The 17,952-nt window shown below is 37.4% G+C and overlaps 1 protein-coding gene across 3 annotated transcripts in view; it reads left to right on the top strand.

Annotated features, from left to right (window-relative positions):
- Nucleotides 1-16,720, top strand: part of opn4b (opsin 4b) — a 37,044-nt gene extending 20,324 nt beyond the window's left edge. The window contains exons 7-12 of one of the 3 annotated variants that reach the window (XM_085416758.1): nt 401-508; nt 3,979-4,150; nt 4,246-4,434; nt 9,584-9,655; nt 10,380-10,441; nt 13,778-13,914. In XM_085416758.1, the coding sequence (XP_085272884.1) occupies nt 401-508; nt 3,979-4,150; nt 4,246-4,434; nt 9,584-9,655; nt 10,380-10,394 (556 nt within the window). In that variant the 3' untranslated portion in view covers nt 10,395-10,441; nt 13,778-13,914. Of the gene's footprint in view, nt 1-400; nt 509-3,978; nt 4,151-4,245; nt 4,435-9,583; nt 9,656-10,379; nt 10,442-13,777 lie in introns of all 3 variants that reach the window. The other 2 variants (XM_085416756.1, XM_085416757.1) reach the window with 2 other exon arrangements.
- The last annotated feature ends 1,232 nt before the right edge of the window (nt 16,721-17,952 follow it).

Genomic DNA, 17,952 nt, shown 5'->3' with positions numbered 1-17,952 from the left:
GGTTCGATAGTGGATGTATGCCTTTTATTCAGCCATTTAAGCTCATTTAAAAAACTCAGACTGAAATTTTAAAATAAAATGGGAAAAAAATACATGTTTGAAAATTTGGCTATACTCCATTAAACACAGTGGAAATGGCGTGGAATTAAAAAACGGAAAGGCCACGAAATGGTCCCAGGTTCTACAGAGGGTTAAGAAAATGTTGGGGTGAAGTGAGGGATGAATTGAGCACTAAATGCAAGCCCAACTGTGTGTCCCAGTCCTGTGTCTCTGCACTAATTCTGCACAAGACAACACACGCCCACCCATGCCCTTGTCACACAAATGTGTCTCATTTCCTTGTCTCATTTTTCTTCCTGCCACCATCTGTCTCATCTCTCTCTCCCTCTCTCTCTCTCAGGTATGCAGACTTGTTAACTCCTTATATGAACTCTGTTCCTGCTGTGATTGCCAAAGCATCAGCTATCCACAACCCGATCATATACGCCATAACACATCCTAAATACAGGTAGGATGTAGCTGCAGTAACAGTTAAAAAATAATGGTGTTCTTTCTCAATCTCCTCGCACACAACAGCGGTGAAGAAGCAGACGTTACACAAGGTGTCAGAGTAATAATTAAGGACATAAAAGTAAAAAACTTTTTGCAGCTTCAGTATGTACACAATGGCACACCACAGTAAGAATGTAAGAAAAGAAAGAAAACATCAAGCTACAAAAAGGAATAATAAAGCAGTGTGACAGAGAAGTATAATTGGTATACAGAGAAAGTAAAGAAAAGATACAAAATAATCATTTTGAAGTATTTTAGTAAAGGTTCATGTTGTCTCTGTGCCCCCCCCCCCCCCCCCGGCTCAGACTTTTTTAAAGAACAAATTTAGCTGCTTCCATGCTCATGTTAGTTATCTCTCCAAGTAAATATTTCATCTTATTTGGTTTGAGAGTGTGTCAAATTTGGTATTGCTCTCTCTGCATGTGTGCATAATTGATACTATGTTGCCAGGTTTGTCATCGTCACCCATATAAATGGCTGGGATGTGTTTCCTTGGTCTATAGTCAGTTACATCTGATCAGCTCTGATTAGAAAGGGAGATTATTTTTGGAGTTTTAGCAAAGATGTTGCTCAGTAGTTGATACTTTAACCGATGGCACAACCACAGAATGATTAACATGTGTGGTTTACATTATATCAGAATAAGGTTTCATTGTTCTTTAATTATTTTAAAAGGGTATAATTTTAGCTTGGGGTGTGAGAGGTCAGCCCCCAAAAATCTACAAATCTCTCAGGAGCCCAGCATATACGATGTCACAAAGTTTCTACAGTTCAAAGAATTTTGAAGAATACAAAAAACAAACATTAAAAAAGACAAATAAAGGAGATTGGAGCGCCAGAAACAAACAAACAAAAGAAGGTTGAAGGCCACCCACCCAGTGTGTGATTCGATTAACCCTCCTGCCTTCTTGGGACCTTTTTGTGCCACTGCTATGTGTTAAATGGCTGCCATTTCCACTGTGTTCAGTGGAATATAACTAAACTTGCCACAGGATAGTTTTTACCTGTCAATGTTAATATTCCAGTGTGAATTCCTTAAATCAGCCTAAAATGGCTGAGCAGCAGAAATCCCCACACCCATCACCCTGGGGACCATTTTCTGCCCATTGACTTCCATTATAAACGCTATTTTTCAACCCCAAATTATCATCATATGATTTTATTTTTTCTTCTTTTCTTGGATGTCAATGAAGACTCAGGGCCTTGAAGTTTTAATTTTTAAATTGCAAAAAAAATGCAAAAAAAATAATGGCAGGTCAAAATGTATGTTGGTGCCAATCTTTGGTCCATCTAAAGGCCTACTTATAATGACAATCACATATTACTTCAACTGGTTTTTTGTGGAAATATTTAGTTTCGTTTTTTGGTTTTTGGGGCTTATAACACAGGGCGCTCATGTAATAACACTGGGATTTGAAGGGTTAAAACAACGAAAATATAATTAAAACTTTACATGAATATTTCAGGGAGAAGTAGTTTTACAAGGTTGGCTAATTTAAAGTGGAATAAAATATGGATATATGGTCTTTTTATGGCGTGGCTGAGAATGGTCCCTAGGGTGATGGGTGTGAGTTTTTTAAAGGATGGCAGGAGGGTTAAATCGCCTTATCTAAACTTGTGTTAATAAACCAAACTAATGAAATTAAAACGGAAAACAAGACAACCCACAACATTCAACTCAGTAGAATATTGAACGTTTACTAAGCAGCTGAAGTCAAAGGAGGCCAATGTCAGACCAGAGAGAGAGGCACTCCAACCATCCTGACTTCATATGCAAGCAGATGAGTCTTCATAGCTAATCACTACTCTGCATGAAACAGAGAGTGCTAGAAAGCAGGTTAATAAAGATGATCAAATACAATAACCAGAGGGTAAATGTGCCATCGCACAGAGGCGCATGACACTCCCAGTGACTCCTTTGCACTTCTTTAATCACATTCTAATATAAAAAAAATTGCGAACAAGCTACAAGTCTGGCCATGAACACTGGCCATGTGTTCGGCACCTCCTGCAACCTCCTGCAACACATGACACTCACACACACACACACACACATACACACCGATCCCACAAGAAAGTCCGATGCAATAACAATTTGGAGGGATTTAGATATATGTTACTCTGTAGAACATTTCAGTTCCAATCCTATTTTTCAGACTTTTGACCATATTTTCTGATTTGTGGGATGGTAAAAGCAGAAATTCAAAATCTGTACAAGAAATGAACAATGAAAAAGAATGCAAATGACTTCACTTTTGTAAAAATTTATTTAAATATTCAACTGGGGAAAAATTCTGATAATATTCATTAGCAGGCTATACTTTCATGTACACAATGCGCTTACTTTTGTTTTTGGCAGTAGTACGAGGACATTTGGCAGCAAATATCCTTGTATTTTGGAACTTTTGGAATTACTAACTTTCCAATTAGTAGATGACCTGCACTACCTCCTGATTTACAGCTGCCCCTAAAATTGTTGCCATGCTTACCATGAACATGCCTACGCACTAGTGAGTGTAAGTTCAAGCAAACTTGATCTGAGCAGACACTATGATCCCGTCTCCCCTTAAAGTACTCATCATCTCCATTTTATCATAACTTTGCTCCTTATCAAATTATTATTTTAAAGCTAATCCTTACATGGGGATTCATTCTGCACCTTAGCAACGGAGCCAATTCGTGTTGATTTTAAAGACACTACAAAGTGCTGGGTGAACATCAGCCTCAACCTACTTTATAATTTATTATCATTATTTTATTACTACTGTTTATTATTTGATCCTGCTTTTGTGTGGTAGTTGGCACATTCGCTTAACAATCAAAAGGTTCCAGCAGGAGACAAAAATCCCTTTCAGGTTTTATCAGGGAGAGAATTCCAGGTGAAACCACATCAAACATGCCAAGCTACCTGCTAACAACCCTACCCCACCCCTCACCCCCAAGTGAATAAGGCTGAAAATAGCTTATTTGGTTTTGTTTTGTGTTGTTACATGAATCACCGAAGCAACTAGAAACTGAATAGTAGTAAATGCATTAGTAAGGCAATAATTAAATAGTAGTAAAAGAGCAGTACACTGAAATAAAGGAAAAAACTGACTACAGTGACAACATGGGCAGTCTTGGTAGTTGTACCACAACCCCTTAAATGCACAGCATTAATCAAACTTGTATAGTGTAGAAAAGCACTATACTGTATATATATCTAGTTCATTTACCATTTACCAAACTTTAAGGAGCCAAGCCTCGTGACTACTTTATTTTTTGTGGTATTCTCATCTTGATAACTTTTTAACATCCTAATTAAAAGCTGACATTTGTCTAATTCAGCTCCAGCTTGTAAGGATGTCATGCAGCCCCACACTTCACTATCATGTAATTTAAAAAAAAAAGCAATTATGGATTGGAAAATTTCTCTGTCTCGTTCAGGTCAGCAATCAGCAGGTACGTTCCTTACCTCGGGGTATTGCTGTGTATGAAGAGCAGAGACCGTTTCAGCAGCAGCAGCTTCCAGTCCATCCGCCGATCAACCCTCACCAGCCAGTCAGAGTTCAAAGGCCCCAGCAGGACTCACAACTCTTCCCAGTCTGAGAGTGAATCAGTGAGTGTGGCTCATATTTAATATGTTTTGTATTTTATGTCCTTGTACAAAGGTTTAAAATATGGATTGCTGATTTCAGTCCTTTTCCATCTCAGGCCCAGTTCTCAGACACGGAGGAAGACTACTCTTCACGAACTCCTGTTAGTCGTCACTTGTCCGGTGATGCCAAACAGGTGCGTCACGCTAGCCAGAGGTCAAAGGTGAGAGGGTATAACACAGAGTACGAGAGAACCTCTGCTCACAATGCCACTGATCCAGCAATATGTCACCTGTCACCAATCACTGTGAGTATAAAAGCCTCACTTGTGTAAAGGTATTGCTGCTAACACGACAAAAAGTTCCATGATTCCAGTCTACTTGATTTTAATTAGCTTTGTCTCCCCTTCATTCTCATCTCCTTGTTCACTTTGAAAAAACCTTTCAGTGCTCAATAAGTGGAAGTCTCTTTCTGATCACCTGCACAGTGTCCTTCATTGTATTAAAAGCCTTCAGCCTGTGTTTATTTTGGGGAAGAGAGTTGCACAAGGTAAAATCTGTAGAGTAAGGTAGGGAGTCATTGCAAATTATGTTTGGCTCCTGAAAGAAGTAGAAAGAAGTTTTGATGCATTTTGAATGGGTGTACAATGGCCGGCTGACACAACACCACTGTTGAGGTACTTTGTATTGAATATTCCCTCTAAGTAAAACTGCACTGAAAGTCTTTCCCTTGCAGATGAATTCATAGCACACAACCCGTCGAATGACAGTTTAACTGCTTCTGTGCTTGCTTGTGACCAGATGTCCCTGTTATTGGTTCAGACGTAACAAACTCGTTCACTGACACAACTGTTTGGACACAGCTCTAATCACCAGAACTCTGATGTAAAAGTTGTTTCTCGAGGACAGAGTTTACTTTCTGTGCAAATTTGAGGTCTGCTGTGAAACTGCGGTTAAGCTTGTGCTGGTAGTCTTGAATCGGAGGTGATAACTTTTTCAAATTTAAAACAGATAAAGGGTTTTTCTTTCTATTGGCAGAGTCGCTGGATTTTTTGACAGCACACATAGAATATATTTACTATATAGTAAACCCAAAGATTTATTTTTACACCATATGGTATTTCTAAGTATATTTCTGAAGTATAGAGTTAAAAAGGGGTGAAATAGGACTCAGGCGATCATTTCTTATAATATTTTCATGATACTTTTGATGGAAGGTTTTGCTTCTTGTTTGTCCATCAAAGCTGATCTAAATCCTCTTAAATTGTTGTTTGGGAGCTCGAGACATCGTCGATGTCATCATTGTTTAATTGCATATAACTTAAAGAGGACATATTGATGGGAGTCCACTTAAAATCCAGGCTAACTCAATGTTATGACCAGGGACTGTGTAATTGTGTTTCTGTGGTGCCAGAAAATAACGCTGATCTTGCTGGTTTGACTTTGCATTTCAGTATCACTCATATTGTCTGGTTACCAATGGGAACAGCTTATTTGACTTTTTAAAACAAATTCAAACCACAGAAAGAATTTCATAAAGAACAAGTACCTCACGGACTGCTATTGCTTTTAAATGACTCTCTGAAGCTGACATTTGCGAACTGTCTCAGTCTGAAATCTTCATGTCTGGAACTTTATTGTGATCACAGCTACTTTAAAATCAACCTGCATATAAACTCTGCCATCAGAAATACAGTAAAATGAAGAAAAGAGTGTCATGTTGGAATCAGCATGTATTGATGTCTACAACTCTGCATTATTACTCTATCACTAGTGACAAAAATGTAACTCACAGTTTCTCCACTGAGGGACATATGGTGTAAACAGCCAAGTGAAAGTGAATGTAAACCCACATAAAGTTTGTTTTTTAGACAGTGAGGGAGAAGCCAGCGACATTGAGGATAGAGAACAGGGGAAGATAAACAGTGGGTGTCATTGGAGCGGATTCAAACCTGGGCATATGGGTCGCTTGTTCAAGCCAGTGAGCTAAATTAGCACCCCACAAAGTGCCACTTTTAATTGCAAAACTCAGTAAATGAACAGCTGTAAGAGTTCACAGTGCAGGCAAATTTCTAACAAATAGGCTGTTAAATGGACTATAAACTCTCACAGTTTACAGCACATAAAGAACTCAAAGGAAAGTTTTATCCAAAAGTTTAACCTCCATCAATGTATTTATTGATTCAAAGGCTGGAAGTCACCTGTGGGTCAATCCATGTGGTTGTCATAGTTACATACTGTAAGTCGATCTGTTTGAGAGTAATAAACTGTCAAGGAGCATAAACAACCACCAGGTCACGACTCAGTTATACCACCATGGTTTAAAGAAGTGGAACATGCCTAGCATCCTCTTCTTCTTCTTCGCCTTTTTATTTATTGGCTGCTTCCTTTAGGGGTCACCACAGCGGACCGTCTGCTTCCATCCTGTCATATCCCTGTTAACCCTACCTTCACTGCATCCATGAATCTTCTCTGTGGTCTTCCTCTTCCTCTGCTGCTGGAGAGCTCCATCTTCAACATTCTTTGCCCAATATATCCACGATCCCTCCTCTGCACATGTCCAAACCATCTCTAACTCTAACTTCCTCTGACATACCCATTTCTAATCCTTTCCCTTCTGGTCATATCACCTTTATTTTGGAAGATTGTCACTAGTACATTATTAATCCTCTGCATCTTTCCTCCATCCTCGAAGCACCCCTACTATCTTCTCAACACACCCTTCATTTGTTAGATGTCCATCTCTCTTGTACATGGGGGAATACTTGTATTGTCATCATATTGGTTTTATACTCTAATTCAAACTAGGGAACAACATAACTGTGGGAAGGCATGAAAGGAGTCAAATGTTGATGCCTTTGTCACGTGAACGATTGCAGAACTGGGAATGGACCATTTTCAAAAACTATTGCATCTCCTCCTCTCTATAAAACCCTGCTTTTCTCTGTGCCTTTGAACATGTCAGCCTAGAACGTCTATAAACACTTTGGATTTCTGATGTGGACAGACAGCATAAAGCGGCCCTCACAATGCCATTCACACATCCTTTGACAGACAGCTCAAAATCCACAGTTTATGAGTAATTTGTGCTAACCCACATGTGACCTCAAATACTAAATGCCTGAGCCTCCCCACCAGACAATCACAGTTCTGTAAGCCTTTCTCCCCCCCCTCTCTCTCTCTGTCTTTTATTAGTGAAGATCAGCTTGCAATGGCATTTTGTCATTTTTAGCTGGCTGTGACCTAACTAAAAATGACAGAAGTTGCTGGCAGCAAGTGAAATTGGCTGTCGAGTATCTTAAAAATAAACCCAGCATTAGTTTTCATTCATATCACATCTATAATTTAAGCTTTATCGACTTAGTCACTTTATCAGCCCCTTCAAGCGTCACACATGTGTTTAATTTGCATTTATGTTGTTTAGGATGTTAGAGTAATGTCATAAAATTTGTCCAATAAAATTTGAACACGAGTAGATAATTTTGCATGGTAGTGTTCACAAACTAAGAAACCCAGCGTACACAGAAGTTACCAGGTGTGTAATAGTTTCTGGTACTGGAGGCCATCCACACCAGCTGTCAGCGATTGCTCTAGCTTTTGGCAACTAAGTGGCAGAAGCCAACTGATCTTTTTATGATTGATCACTCTTAATGCACTCACATGCACAAGACCACCTTAAACTGAGAGCTTCCATTGTCCTGTGTTACCCAGTGTTGCAACTGAAACCACCATGTAATTGAATCATCATGAAAATCTATATTTTAACTCATAAACCATTTTAAACCATTTTTAATTAAAATAAATTAATGTTTAGTGTTTAGAAATTAATGGCTCATTGGCTGGTGTAGGAAAAAAATTATAAACCTCTCAATTCTGACATGTTCAGAAGCTGATTAACAACAATTTATTATTTAACAGCTTGTTCTGAATAATTCCTCAGTATCATCTCACATTCTTGTGTCAAGTGTCGCCCAGACATTTTATTTGTTTCATAAAAACCTGAAAAAAAGCCTCATGCTGTTGACAGGCCAGTGATAGCAACAGGTCTTTTTATGTGGGACATGCAGTATATGGAGCATTTCCGTCTCCCTCTAATCATCTTAGTTCACAGGAATAAAAATAATACAAGCAATCCACATGTATGCATGATGCAAACACACACATGCAGGCAAACCGCCACGCAGGTCAGGTTCACTGAGGACTCTGATACAGAGGGTGCAAACACTAATCCAGTAATCTGGGACTTTCAGACTTAATCCACAGTTTGCATGATGCGGCCCCGTGTTTAAAAGTACTGCACTTGTTGGCAGTGGAAGAAAGCCCCTGACTGCTACCTCCATCTTTAGTCAGTAGTTTGTATACATGTTTACATGACATATACACTCACACACTGTTACCTATACACAGTCATCATGACTGTCAATTTCAATTTATGAGAGTGTTTAAGAGGGCTGGCATTTTAACTGTACGATTATTTTTGTTGATATAGTTTGTTGTGCTGTTAAACTGCACTGAATTAAACAAGGTCCTGTTATTTAGCCTAGCATCAGTCAACATAATAAAATTTAAGTAAAAGACTACTTTGAACAGATAAGTATAAAGACTGAATTGTTTCTTCCATTTTCCTATTGAGCTAGCCAACCTGCTGTTTTACTGAGACATCATGAGCATCCAGCTCAAATTAAAGATGTGGATTAATTTTGATGGTGAGAAAGAGCATTGAAAATTACAGGGTTTTTAATAATTTTTGAGACATTCTGATGACACACTGATTCAGATTTCAAAGGGCAATAAAAAATAAAAAATAAATATATAGATAGATAGATATATATAGATATCTATATATATAGATATATATAGATATATATATAGATATAGATATAGATATAGACATATATTTATAGATATATAAAATGTATTAAAATTTCATAGCAATCATTATATATATCCAAACTTAAAAAAAAAAAAGAAATTATGAGTTTCTTTTTTGCATTGTTGTGAAATATAACGTTTTCACATGTTATAAAGACGAATATTCAGAAATTCTAAATAAGAATAATAGTTTAGTGTGTGTGCACAAATATGTTAAATTGTAGGAGTGATGGCCTTTTTGTTCATATTTTAATGAGCTAATACTTGTAGATTATTTTATGTATCTGTCTCAAATTACAGATCCTGATTCAATATTCATGGCAAGAAAGACCAGCGAAAATTTTAGGAATTTATCTGTGATCGTTTTTGTGTTATTCATTTTCTGAGTGCAAAAAAATGGTCTGAAAGTGGGTTGTCTGACCATTTTTAAAATATATTTTTACCAGTGGTTTGAATATTTGCAATTCTGGTTTTATATGGGGCGGGTCTGCATTCAGTAAAAGTTACCTGAAGGCCCAAATAGCACAAAAGCTGTTGTGAGTATAACTGATAATAAATGGCTGTGTTTATGTGCACACTCTTCAGGCTCTGACAGAACCTGAAGGCATCTCCATGTCGGACATCAGTCTGCAGCCAACCAGCAATCTGCCAGCTTCTGTAAGAATCCACCGATCACCCTTTTTCTTTTTGCCACACATGTAGTAAATAGTTTTTTTCTACTAATAAATAGTATCTGTGTACATTAAACATACTTAAACAACCTCCATGATCCAAAAACTTCTAGAAATGTTCTTTATCCATCCTCTCAGAATAACTGTAAGAACATCATATAGTACAAATCATTAGTTCACCTTTATTTTTTAATGTTGTTTTTTCTAGCATGTGTACTTCCGTCCATTATGGTTTGGTCCAGCTATTAATTTGGTTTATCACAAACTTCAAACTAAAGTACTACAGTATGAAGCACATTCTCAGGGCAGTGGATTCCTGCCAACATAACAAAAAAAGCAATCTTCATGTTTTTTATTAAACATGTTCCACATTATATTGAAAAATCTTGATACATACTCTGCTAAATTATTTCACTCTATTTCCATTAACCTCTGCTCATTTTGTAATGAGAATGAATGCTCTATTCACAGAAATCCAGGAATCGGAATACTTTGAATCAGGCTTTGAAAAAGTAAATCGTGGCCAGTGTTTCAGTTAACAATGCAGAGGGGCAGTTGTGTCCTAATTTCACTGTAGTTACAGTGTAGACTAGCTGAAAGCAAATGGCATATATTGGTACAAAGATTGTGGATGACTGTGTTATGTTAAGCTCATGGTCATGTGCTCACCAAAATAACTCTAATGGTCCATCCATCGATCTCTTATCCAGCTTGTGTCAAACTGAGGCTGGAGCTGAGGCTGAAGCTGAGGCTGGTAAAGAGGAGGAAAACAGTACGTCACTCTATCAGAGAGACATCAACAAGTTACCTAACATCCACGTCTTTGGTTTGTGGGGGAAAACCCACTCAGGCACTGGTGGATGTGCAACCTCCTGCTTGGCAGATAACACAGGAAATCTTTAACCCAGCTGGACGTTCAAATCCCACTGGGATGAAAAGGAAACATTGCTAAATTCTGCATAACTGTGCATCAATGTAATAATTAGTTTTTGGTTACTTAAAAGGAATGATATTTGGTGTACATAAAACAGAGCTACTTTTCTTTCCAATAAATGCAAATCATTGTATTTGCTGTGTTTATGGATTTTTTTAAGATATTTACATATTTTAACATTTATGATCTATGCATTGGAAAATTGCTGGTTTACACAGGTATGATATAGACTAGGGTATTTTTTCACAGCACGTTTGTAAATTATATGGAAAAGGAGGAAAACTGTAAGGATAATCAATGCCGTTAATGATAGCTGTATTCCATTTAGATGAGCTAAATAAGGGGATGGTAATGGTACATAGTGGTTCACTGATGAGAGTCTGACTTAATAGAACAGTGTTATCGTTAACATAGCACCACTTGTGTTTTTCCTGCTATAATGAGTCAAAATATGTGCAGAGAAGAAGGTTTGTTGGCAATAGTTTGATTTTTTGTCACCACTTTAACATTTAAATAATATTTTCTATCAGTCTTTCCCAATTGTCTGCACTAATTTTTTTTTAGGTTTAGTTTTAGGCTGACTGTGTAGCTGAATAGGCCAATAACTTAAAATAAGAGGACAGTAATTTAAAATGATTGGCAAATATCTTTAGAAATGTTTTCTTTTGCCGAGTCTAGGAGATCTAATTAGCCGTGCTTTCTGTCCATTCATGGTTAATTCATTTCCTGCTGCTATGACGCTGCTTTATTAATCGAACCTTGTAGAATATCAAAGGCATGAAGGGTGCTTCTTGTCAACCTTTCTCTCACTATCCACACCCAAACCTATAATTAGAATATAACATAAAAATAAGTCATATTTTCATATTATTAGCACTTGTGGTTCATAAAGATGAAGATGAAAAAATATTGCCAAGAACAACCTGAGTTTGAACAAGTTACTGAATTACATTCACAGAGAAATTTTTAATGGCAACTTTACAACATAAAGTATATAAAATGTCTAAAATGATTTACTTGTTACATGTGGTGTAATTTGAGTGTATTTAGCTCTTTCTCATGTTGTAGGTGTCCAATACAGCTATTTGGTCAAAAGTAAGGTACCCTTTGGCATTTATACTGCATTTGGACAATGTAACAACTTTTTTTCCCCTGAATCATATCTATCCTATCAAAGTGAAAGTAAAAATAGACTGACTTGTTCCTCCAAAATCCTGCTAATTTTGTATCCATTTAACCATTACCAAATTTTATGGATACAGTAGAGAAAGTGAAAAAAGAAAAAAATACTACTACTATGAGGAATATAAATGCTCGATTCAATTCATTTACTTCAAGGCACTTTATATTGTCAGGCAAAGACCCTACAGTAATACTGAGAAACTCCTAAGAATCAAACAAACCCTTATGCTAAAGCACTTGGTGACAGTGGGAAAGAAATACTCACTTTTAAAAGAAATAAACCTCCAGCAGACTCAAGGGTGGACAACAATCTGCCACGACCCTTTTAGGGGTGAGGAGAGGAAGACAGAACAAAAGATATGCTGTGAAAATGCACAGAGGGGTATAAACACATAGAAAACAAAAAAATTGGAGGAAGAAGAAACACTCTGGAAAGTTCCCAGCAGCCAAAGCCTAATGCAGCATAACTGAGTGAAGATTAAGGGTTACCTGATCCAGTTCTAACTATAAGCTATATCAAAAATCAAAGTTTTAAAACTAATCTTAAAAGTAGAGAGGCTTTTTGTCTCCTGAATCCAAAGAGTGAACTGAAAGCTGAAGGCTATGCCTCATATTCTACTTTTAAATGCCCTAGGAATCACAAAAAAAGCCAGTAGTCTGGGAGCAAAGTGCTCTATTGGGGTGATGTGATACAATGAGGTCTTTAAGATAAGATGGAGCCTGATTATTCAAGACCTTTTATACGAGGAGAAGGACTTTAAAATACATTCTGGATGCAATAGGGAGTCAGTGAAGACAAGACAATGTGGGTGAAATGACCTCTCTCTTTCCTGTCCCTGCAGCAGTTTTGATCAACTGAAGGCTTTTCAGGGAGTTTTCAGGGAGTTTTTCAGCACAGCCGGATAATAACGGATTACAGTAGTCCAGCCTAGCAGCAACAAATTCATGAACTAGTTTTTCCTTACTATGTTACTGGAGCCCAAGGTAATGCCAGAACAAGTATCTGGTTAGACATGATATCTCCAAGTTTTTTAGGGCCAAGTGCAATAACCTTTGTTTCATCTGAATTTAAAAGCAGGGAATTTGAGGCCATTAGAGGTCTCTGAAACAGTTTAACTAATTAGTGTGTGTTTTCTGAGTTCATGGATAGATAAAGCTGGGTTACATCTGCATTGTAATTCCTTTGAATGACACTGCAGATAATCATTTAGAATGCAAACAGAACTGATCCTCACATAGAACCCTGTGGGACTCCATAATTACCTTTTGTGTGTGAATATACCCCTGTGGGTAAACTGCCCTATTTTCTGAAAACACTTTCCCGATGAGTTTATGAGCCCCGTCACGCTCTTCAGATAATACTGAATAAAAAAACAAGTCCATACAGGTCTACTCAATTGTCAATTCTGCAGTACACACACAGGATTGAAACATTGTTTCCCCCACTTATGGTGTGCAACTACAAATTAAAAGATCTAATCAAGTCAAGAGCTATAACTGCTCTGAACCTCTATTGTGCTCCTGGTCGGGCTATTGCTTGGAACAGGAACAAGACAACTGCTATCTTTAGTATTACAAAATTCTCCCATTGATTTCTTTTTAGTAATAGTGTGCACTTCCTATACAAAAGCACAATTATACTTAAATATACTCAGCTACACTACTTTGTACCTCTAGAGAAGAACTATTGATTTCGTGAGGTTGACCAAGTTAAACTATCAAACTTCATTAAGGGCTCTGTCAGAAAGCCATTCATCAATCTATCCAATCAATACCTTTGATCAGCCGTGTTGCTCTAGCAGATTAAGTGGAAAAGAGCTGTGTTAATGTAAACTGGACAAACATCTGATAACATTTTATTCAGTGCTTTCTTAACTAGCAACTCTCTGTTTCATTCCGTTATTCAAATTTCCAACCACTGACTGACAATGGGAATGATAATACGTGAACACCTGAACACCTCTTCTTGTCTCTCGCTCTCTGTTTGCACAGCTGGACAATGTCATGAGGGAGTCAGGGCCAAGGACTGTGTGCAAGACCACATCGTCTGTCATCGTCACCTCCATATCCAGCCCGTCAATATTGCACAGTCCCCCAGGTTACCATGGCAACTTCAAATTGACCAAAAGTCACAGCCCAGTTGCCAAGGAGACCCTTGACATAGCCATGCTGGAGACAACAGCTTTACCATGAACAGCCAGAAAGGAGTGAAAGCGTGTGAAAGTGTGCGTATGTATGCTTCAGTATTTCTCCCCAATTGGGAACTTTTCTTACTAGCATGCTGTTTGCGGGTTATGATAACTGTGGACCCTAGCATTGTTTTTATGCATGCAGTGTACAAGTATGTGTGCGTGTGTGCCCAGTAAATTTATGCATGTGTTTGCACTCATTTGGATTTTTGTCATTTCTGACATATCATGGTGGCTGGAGATTGTTTACCTCAACTGTAAGTAAACTAGCCTTAAACACAAAATGTGAAAGGTGGAGTCGCACTCGGATCACACCTGACCTTTCTAGACATGCTTTCCGGTCATACTTTGTGAGATTTGCCATAAACGGAGATGTTCTTTCTGAATTATTTCAATTTCAAAGTGAAATGTGAATATTCTTTATCTTTACATACAGAAGTCGAATGGCTACTGATGTCATCAGTTTATTCTGCGGTGTTACAACTGAAAGTTTTAAAAAATGTTGAGATTTTATTTTGTGCATAGCGTTTATGTTAATGCGTAGCTACGGAAAAGTGTCAGAATCCTACTTTTGAATTAAGAACCTATTCATGCAAATGAAAAGCATGTTTTCAAACCAATTCTACAATAAAATAGAATCAGAGTTCTTGTTTTTCTTTTACAGTGTTTGCCGATTAAAGAATGTACTCTAAATGATGTATCTAGTATAAATAATGGACCAGACATTTTGTATATTAAAACTGATTAAAATGACTGCTGATAATGTGGAAAAACTGGGCGCACTACTGATCTCACACGTTACCTATTTAAGTCACGTTAAAATTGTAGTGTTCAGCTCCTGCTCCATCTGTACCCACACAGTGTTTGCTGAAAAGCTCTACGTGTTGAAACCTGCTGAAATTTCAGAATGACAGAAACAAAGTACAAAACTTTAATGAAAAGTGTAAAAAAAGATATACAAAGGTCCTCCACAGTTAGGAATTCACCTATGAAGATTAAAGCATTTTTTGTGACTAATCAAAATCGAAAACCTCGCCCACACCCACCAATATTCCACTTCAAGGTTATCCCCCTTGAGCACCAATGGATGGCTTTGAGCACTTCTGCTATTTTTAGATTGCTCTATGCAATTTTTGTATGCCCACACTAACTAGTTAACCACTTCTATTGTTCAAATTAAATTTCACTTTGAACAACACAAGTTCACAAAAAGCCAAATCTGCTGAGTTAGGCCTCACGCCGAGAAACTGCTAACAACTGTTTGGCAACCAATGGAAGAGCAAAATAAGTAACCTGGCAAATACTTGCCAGGTTAGAGAATACCTACCTACTTTTCAACCAGTTAAGTGAAACTGGTTGAACAGAGATATATGGTACTGCAAGAAAACCTCCTAGGAACTGCTAGCAGTTTTAAGTCAAAGATGTAACTTTTGAAACGTGTTGATTTCAACAGTAAGGCACAGCTTTAACTTTGAAGATGAACATTCTTTGTTTCTCGTTTGCATTATAAGGTTCACTGCCACATGGTTGTTAGTTAGCAAGTGTTTGCAGGCAAATCAGCGCAAAGCAGCAACAAGGAGGTTTTTTTCAATCAAAACCCTCTTAACAATTTATTTCACCTAACAATTGCTAGCAACCACAAAGTCATTGGGGTAGTACAACCAAGTCTGAAAAGTTGAATGTGGCTTGTAGTGTAAAGTGCTTTGAGTGGTTAGTGAAACTTAAAAAGCACTATTTAAATGCCAACCTTCTCCACATGATAGCTAGTTTAGTTTTGCACAGAATTTGAGGTCTGCTGTCTCGAGGCCGTCAAAATTTGATTTCTGGGGACAGAATGTAGCAGGAGTGCTGGAACCCATCTGATTGCACACAAGGACATGGCCTTAGAAGGATTAAATTAGAAACCGATTAATTAAAAAACAAATTAAAATGCACCTGCTGGATTTGTACCACTGATTACATCTTTATCTGACTTAACATTAAAAAACAAGTAACAAAACTTTTATTTGACATGTTTCTAGACTTGGCAATCAGACACACATATACACACATGTAACAGGACAGAAGAGAAGAGTAACTTTGTCATTGATTTTTCCATTCATGGTGACATCAAGCAATACAGATCATACTCAGCAGGTCACAAATGGGTTACAACAGAACAGCAGGTCACCCAACAACACAGTATGAGCGTGTTTGCACGTGTACTGGATGTCCTAGTGTATTTTGCATCACCCCAGATGCCATAATTTAACATATAGATGTATAGGTGACAGTTTGTGAAATCATTCTTTCCCCTAAACATGTTTAGTTCACTTTAGTTTAGTACCGTTATCTCACAAATACAACACTGTTTGTCCACCTCCATACGTGTCCAGTTCCTTTTGAGAGTCCTCAGGTTGCTGCATCATTGACTATGATTGTAAAAACCTTTTTCTTCATGCCTCAGCATAAAATCTAACTCTTGATGTCATTTCTGTCAAATAATGTATTGCGGATTCAAATCTTAGCTAAAAATGCAAGACTTTTTTAAATCTGTTTTCATTATTGCTCATTTGTCTTGTAGTATCTGTTAATGAATGTATTAAAAAAATACATATTTGAAATATTATGACATGAAAAATGTAAATATTATAAATATGTTGACTTTAAAATCTGCTTTGATGAAGTGAAGGTAAATTTGTTTTCTTTGTATAAAATGTTTTGTGTTGTTTTTATTTATTTTTCTAAATAAAAGATCTCGCTAAATTCTGGAAGGTTGGTTTTGTGATCTTTAAACTTAGTATGTCTTAACTCTTATAGTAAACCATATGCTCTTAAAAATTGCCATTACCAAGTGCTGAAGTGATTTTGTTCAGTTTGTTAAATCTCCAAGCGTCAGATGGTTTTATTCAGTTTTAAAAACTTGGTCTCAAAAGGCAAAACGTTTGTAAGATATTAAAGGTATTTCACATGCATTAATATGCCCATGTGCCCATGTTAGTCTTTTTTCAGTTTAATTTCAGTTGTCTTTAAACACATTACTTAAGTCAACATAAGATGACAATGATGATGATGGATACTTTATATATCATATATTTGTGAAATTCTTATGTTAAGTGAAATTAATGATTAAATGTGGGTTAAAAGAGTTCCGGAGATCTCCCTGTGGACAGTTACCAGAACAGGAAGTGGTGTAATAAAGGTGCTCTGTTGCCTGTCCACTAGGTGGTGCAGTGGGTGGTCAAGATTATGCATGATGGACAACAGTTTGTTCCGTGACCTCTTCTGCACCGCAGCTTCAAAAGTGTCCACTGTCCAGCCAATCACTGCTAATCCTGATCAGTTTATTAAGTCTGTTGGCATCATCAGCTCCAATGCTGTTCTCCCAGCAGATTGCAGCAAAGTAAACTGCACTCACCACAACAGACTGACAGAAAATCTCCATCATTTTCTGGACATATTGAAGGATCTCTGATTAGTAAACAGAGCCTGCTCATCCCGTCTGGTATACAGCCTCTGTGTTGTTCATTTTAACTCCACTTAAAGACTTAATTTTGTCCAGTTTGCCCAGAATTTCTTGTGTGTCGGATCTCTCAGGTGTCTCTTAATGGTGCCCTTCAATGTGTGTCTGTAAGCTGTTGTGCATAAGTGGTACGAGAAACAAACAGAACAAATGAGCTTCAATGACATCTTTGCTATGTGATCATGCTTGTTATTCATTGCAGGAAAGTAATTTCCAAAAAGTGTTCACACTCATGTGAGTGTGTGTTTCACACTCCTCTGAGACATTCTTAGTCAGTTTGTTTTTCATTGCTGACACATGCATAGGATTCATCACACTGTAGATAAGCCCTAATTATACAGTAACAAGTGTATTTACAGCTCATGCACATCAAGAAAATAATAGAATACATAAATGCGCACACATTTGCATGACAAACTAGCCAATCCCATTCACCCATTCCAAATACAAGAACGTTCTCCAGCGGCATTTAAGAC

This window comes from Rhamphochromis longiceps, linkage group LG8 (assembly GCF_057381845.1).
Source record: "Rhamphochromis longiceps isolate RC_006_pf linkage group LG8, R_longiceps_female_GT1.1, whole genome shotgun sequence".
Taxonomy (NCBI): Eukaryota; Metazoa; Chordata; class Actinopteri; order Cichliformes; family Cichlidae; genus Rhamphochromis; species Rhamphochromis longiceps.
The sequence above is the reverse complement of the archived record's forward strand: the minus strand, read 5'-3'. Positions and strand labels throughout refer to the sequence as shown.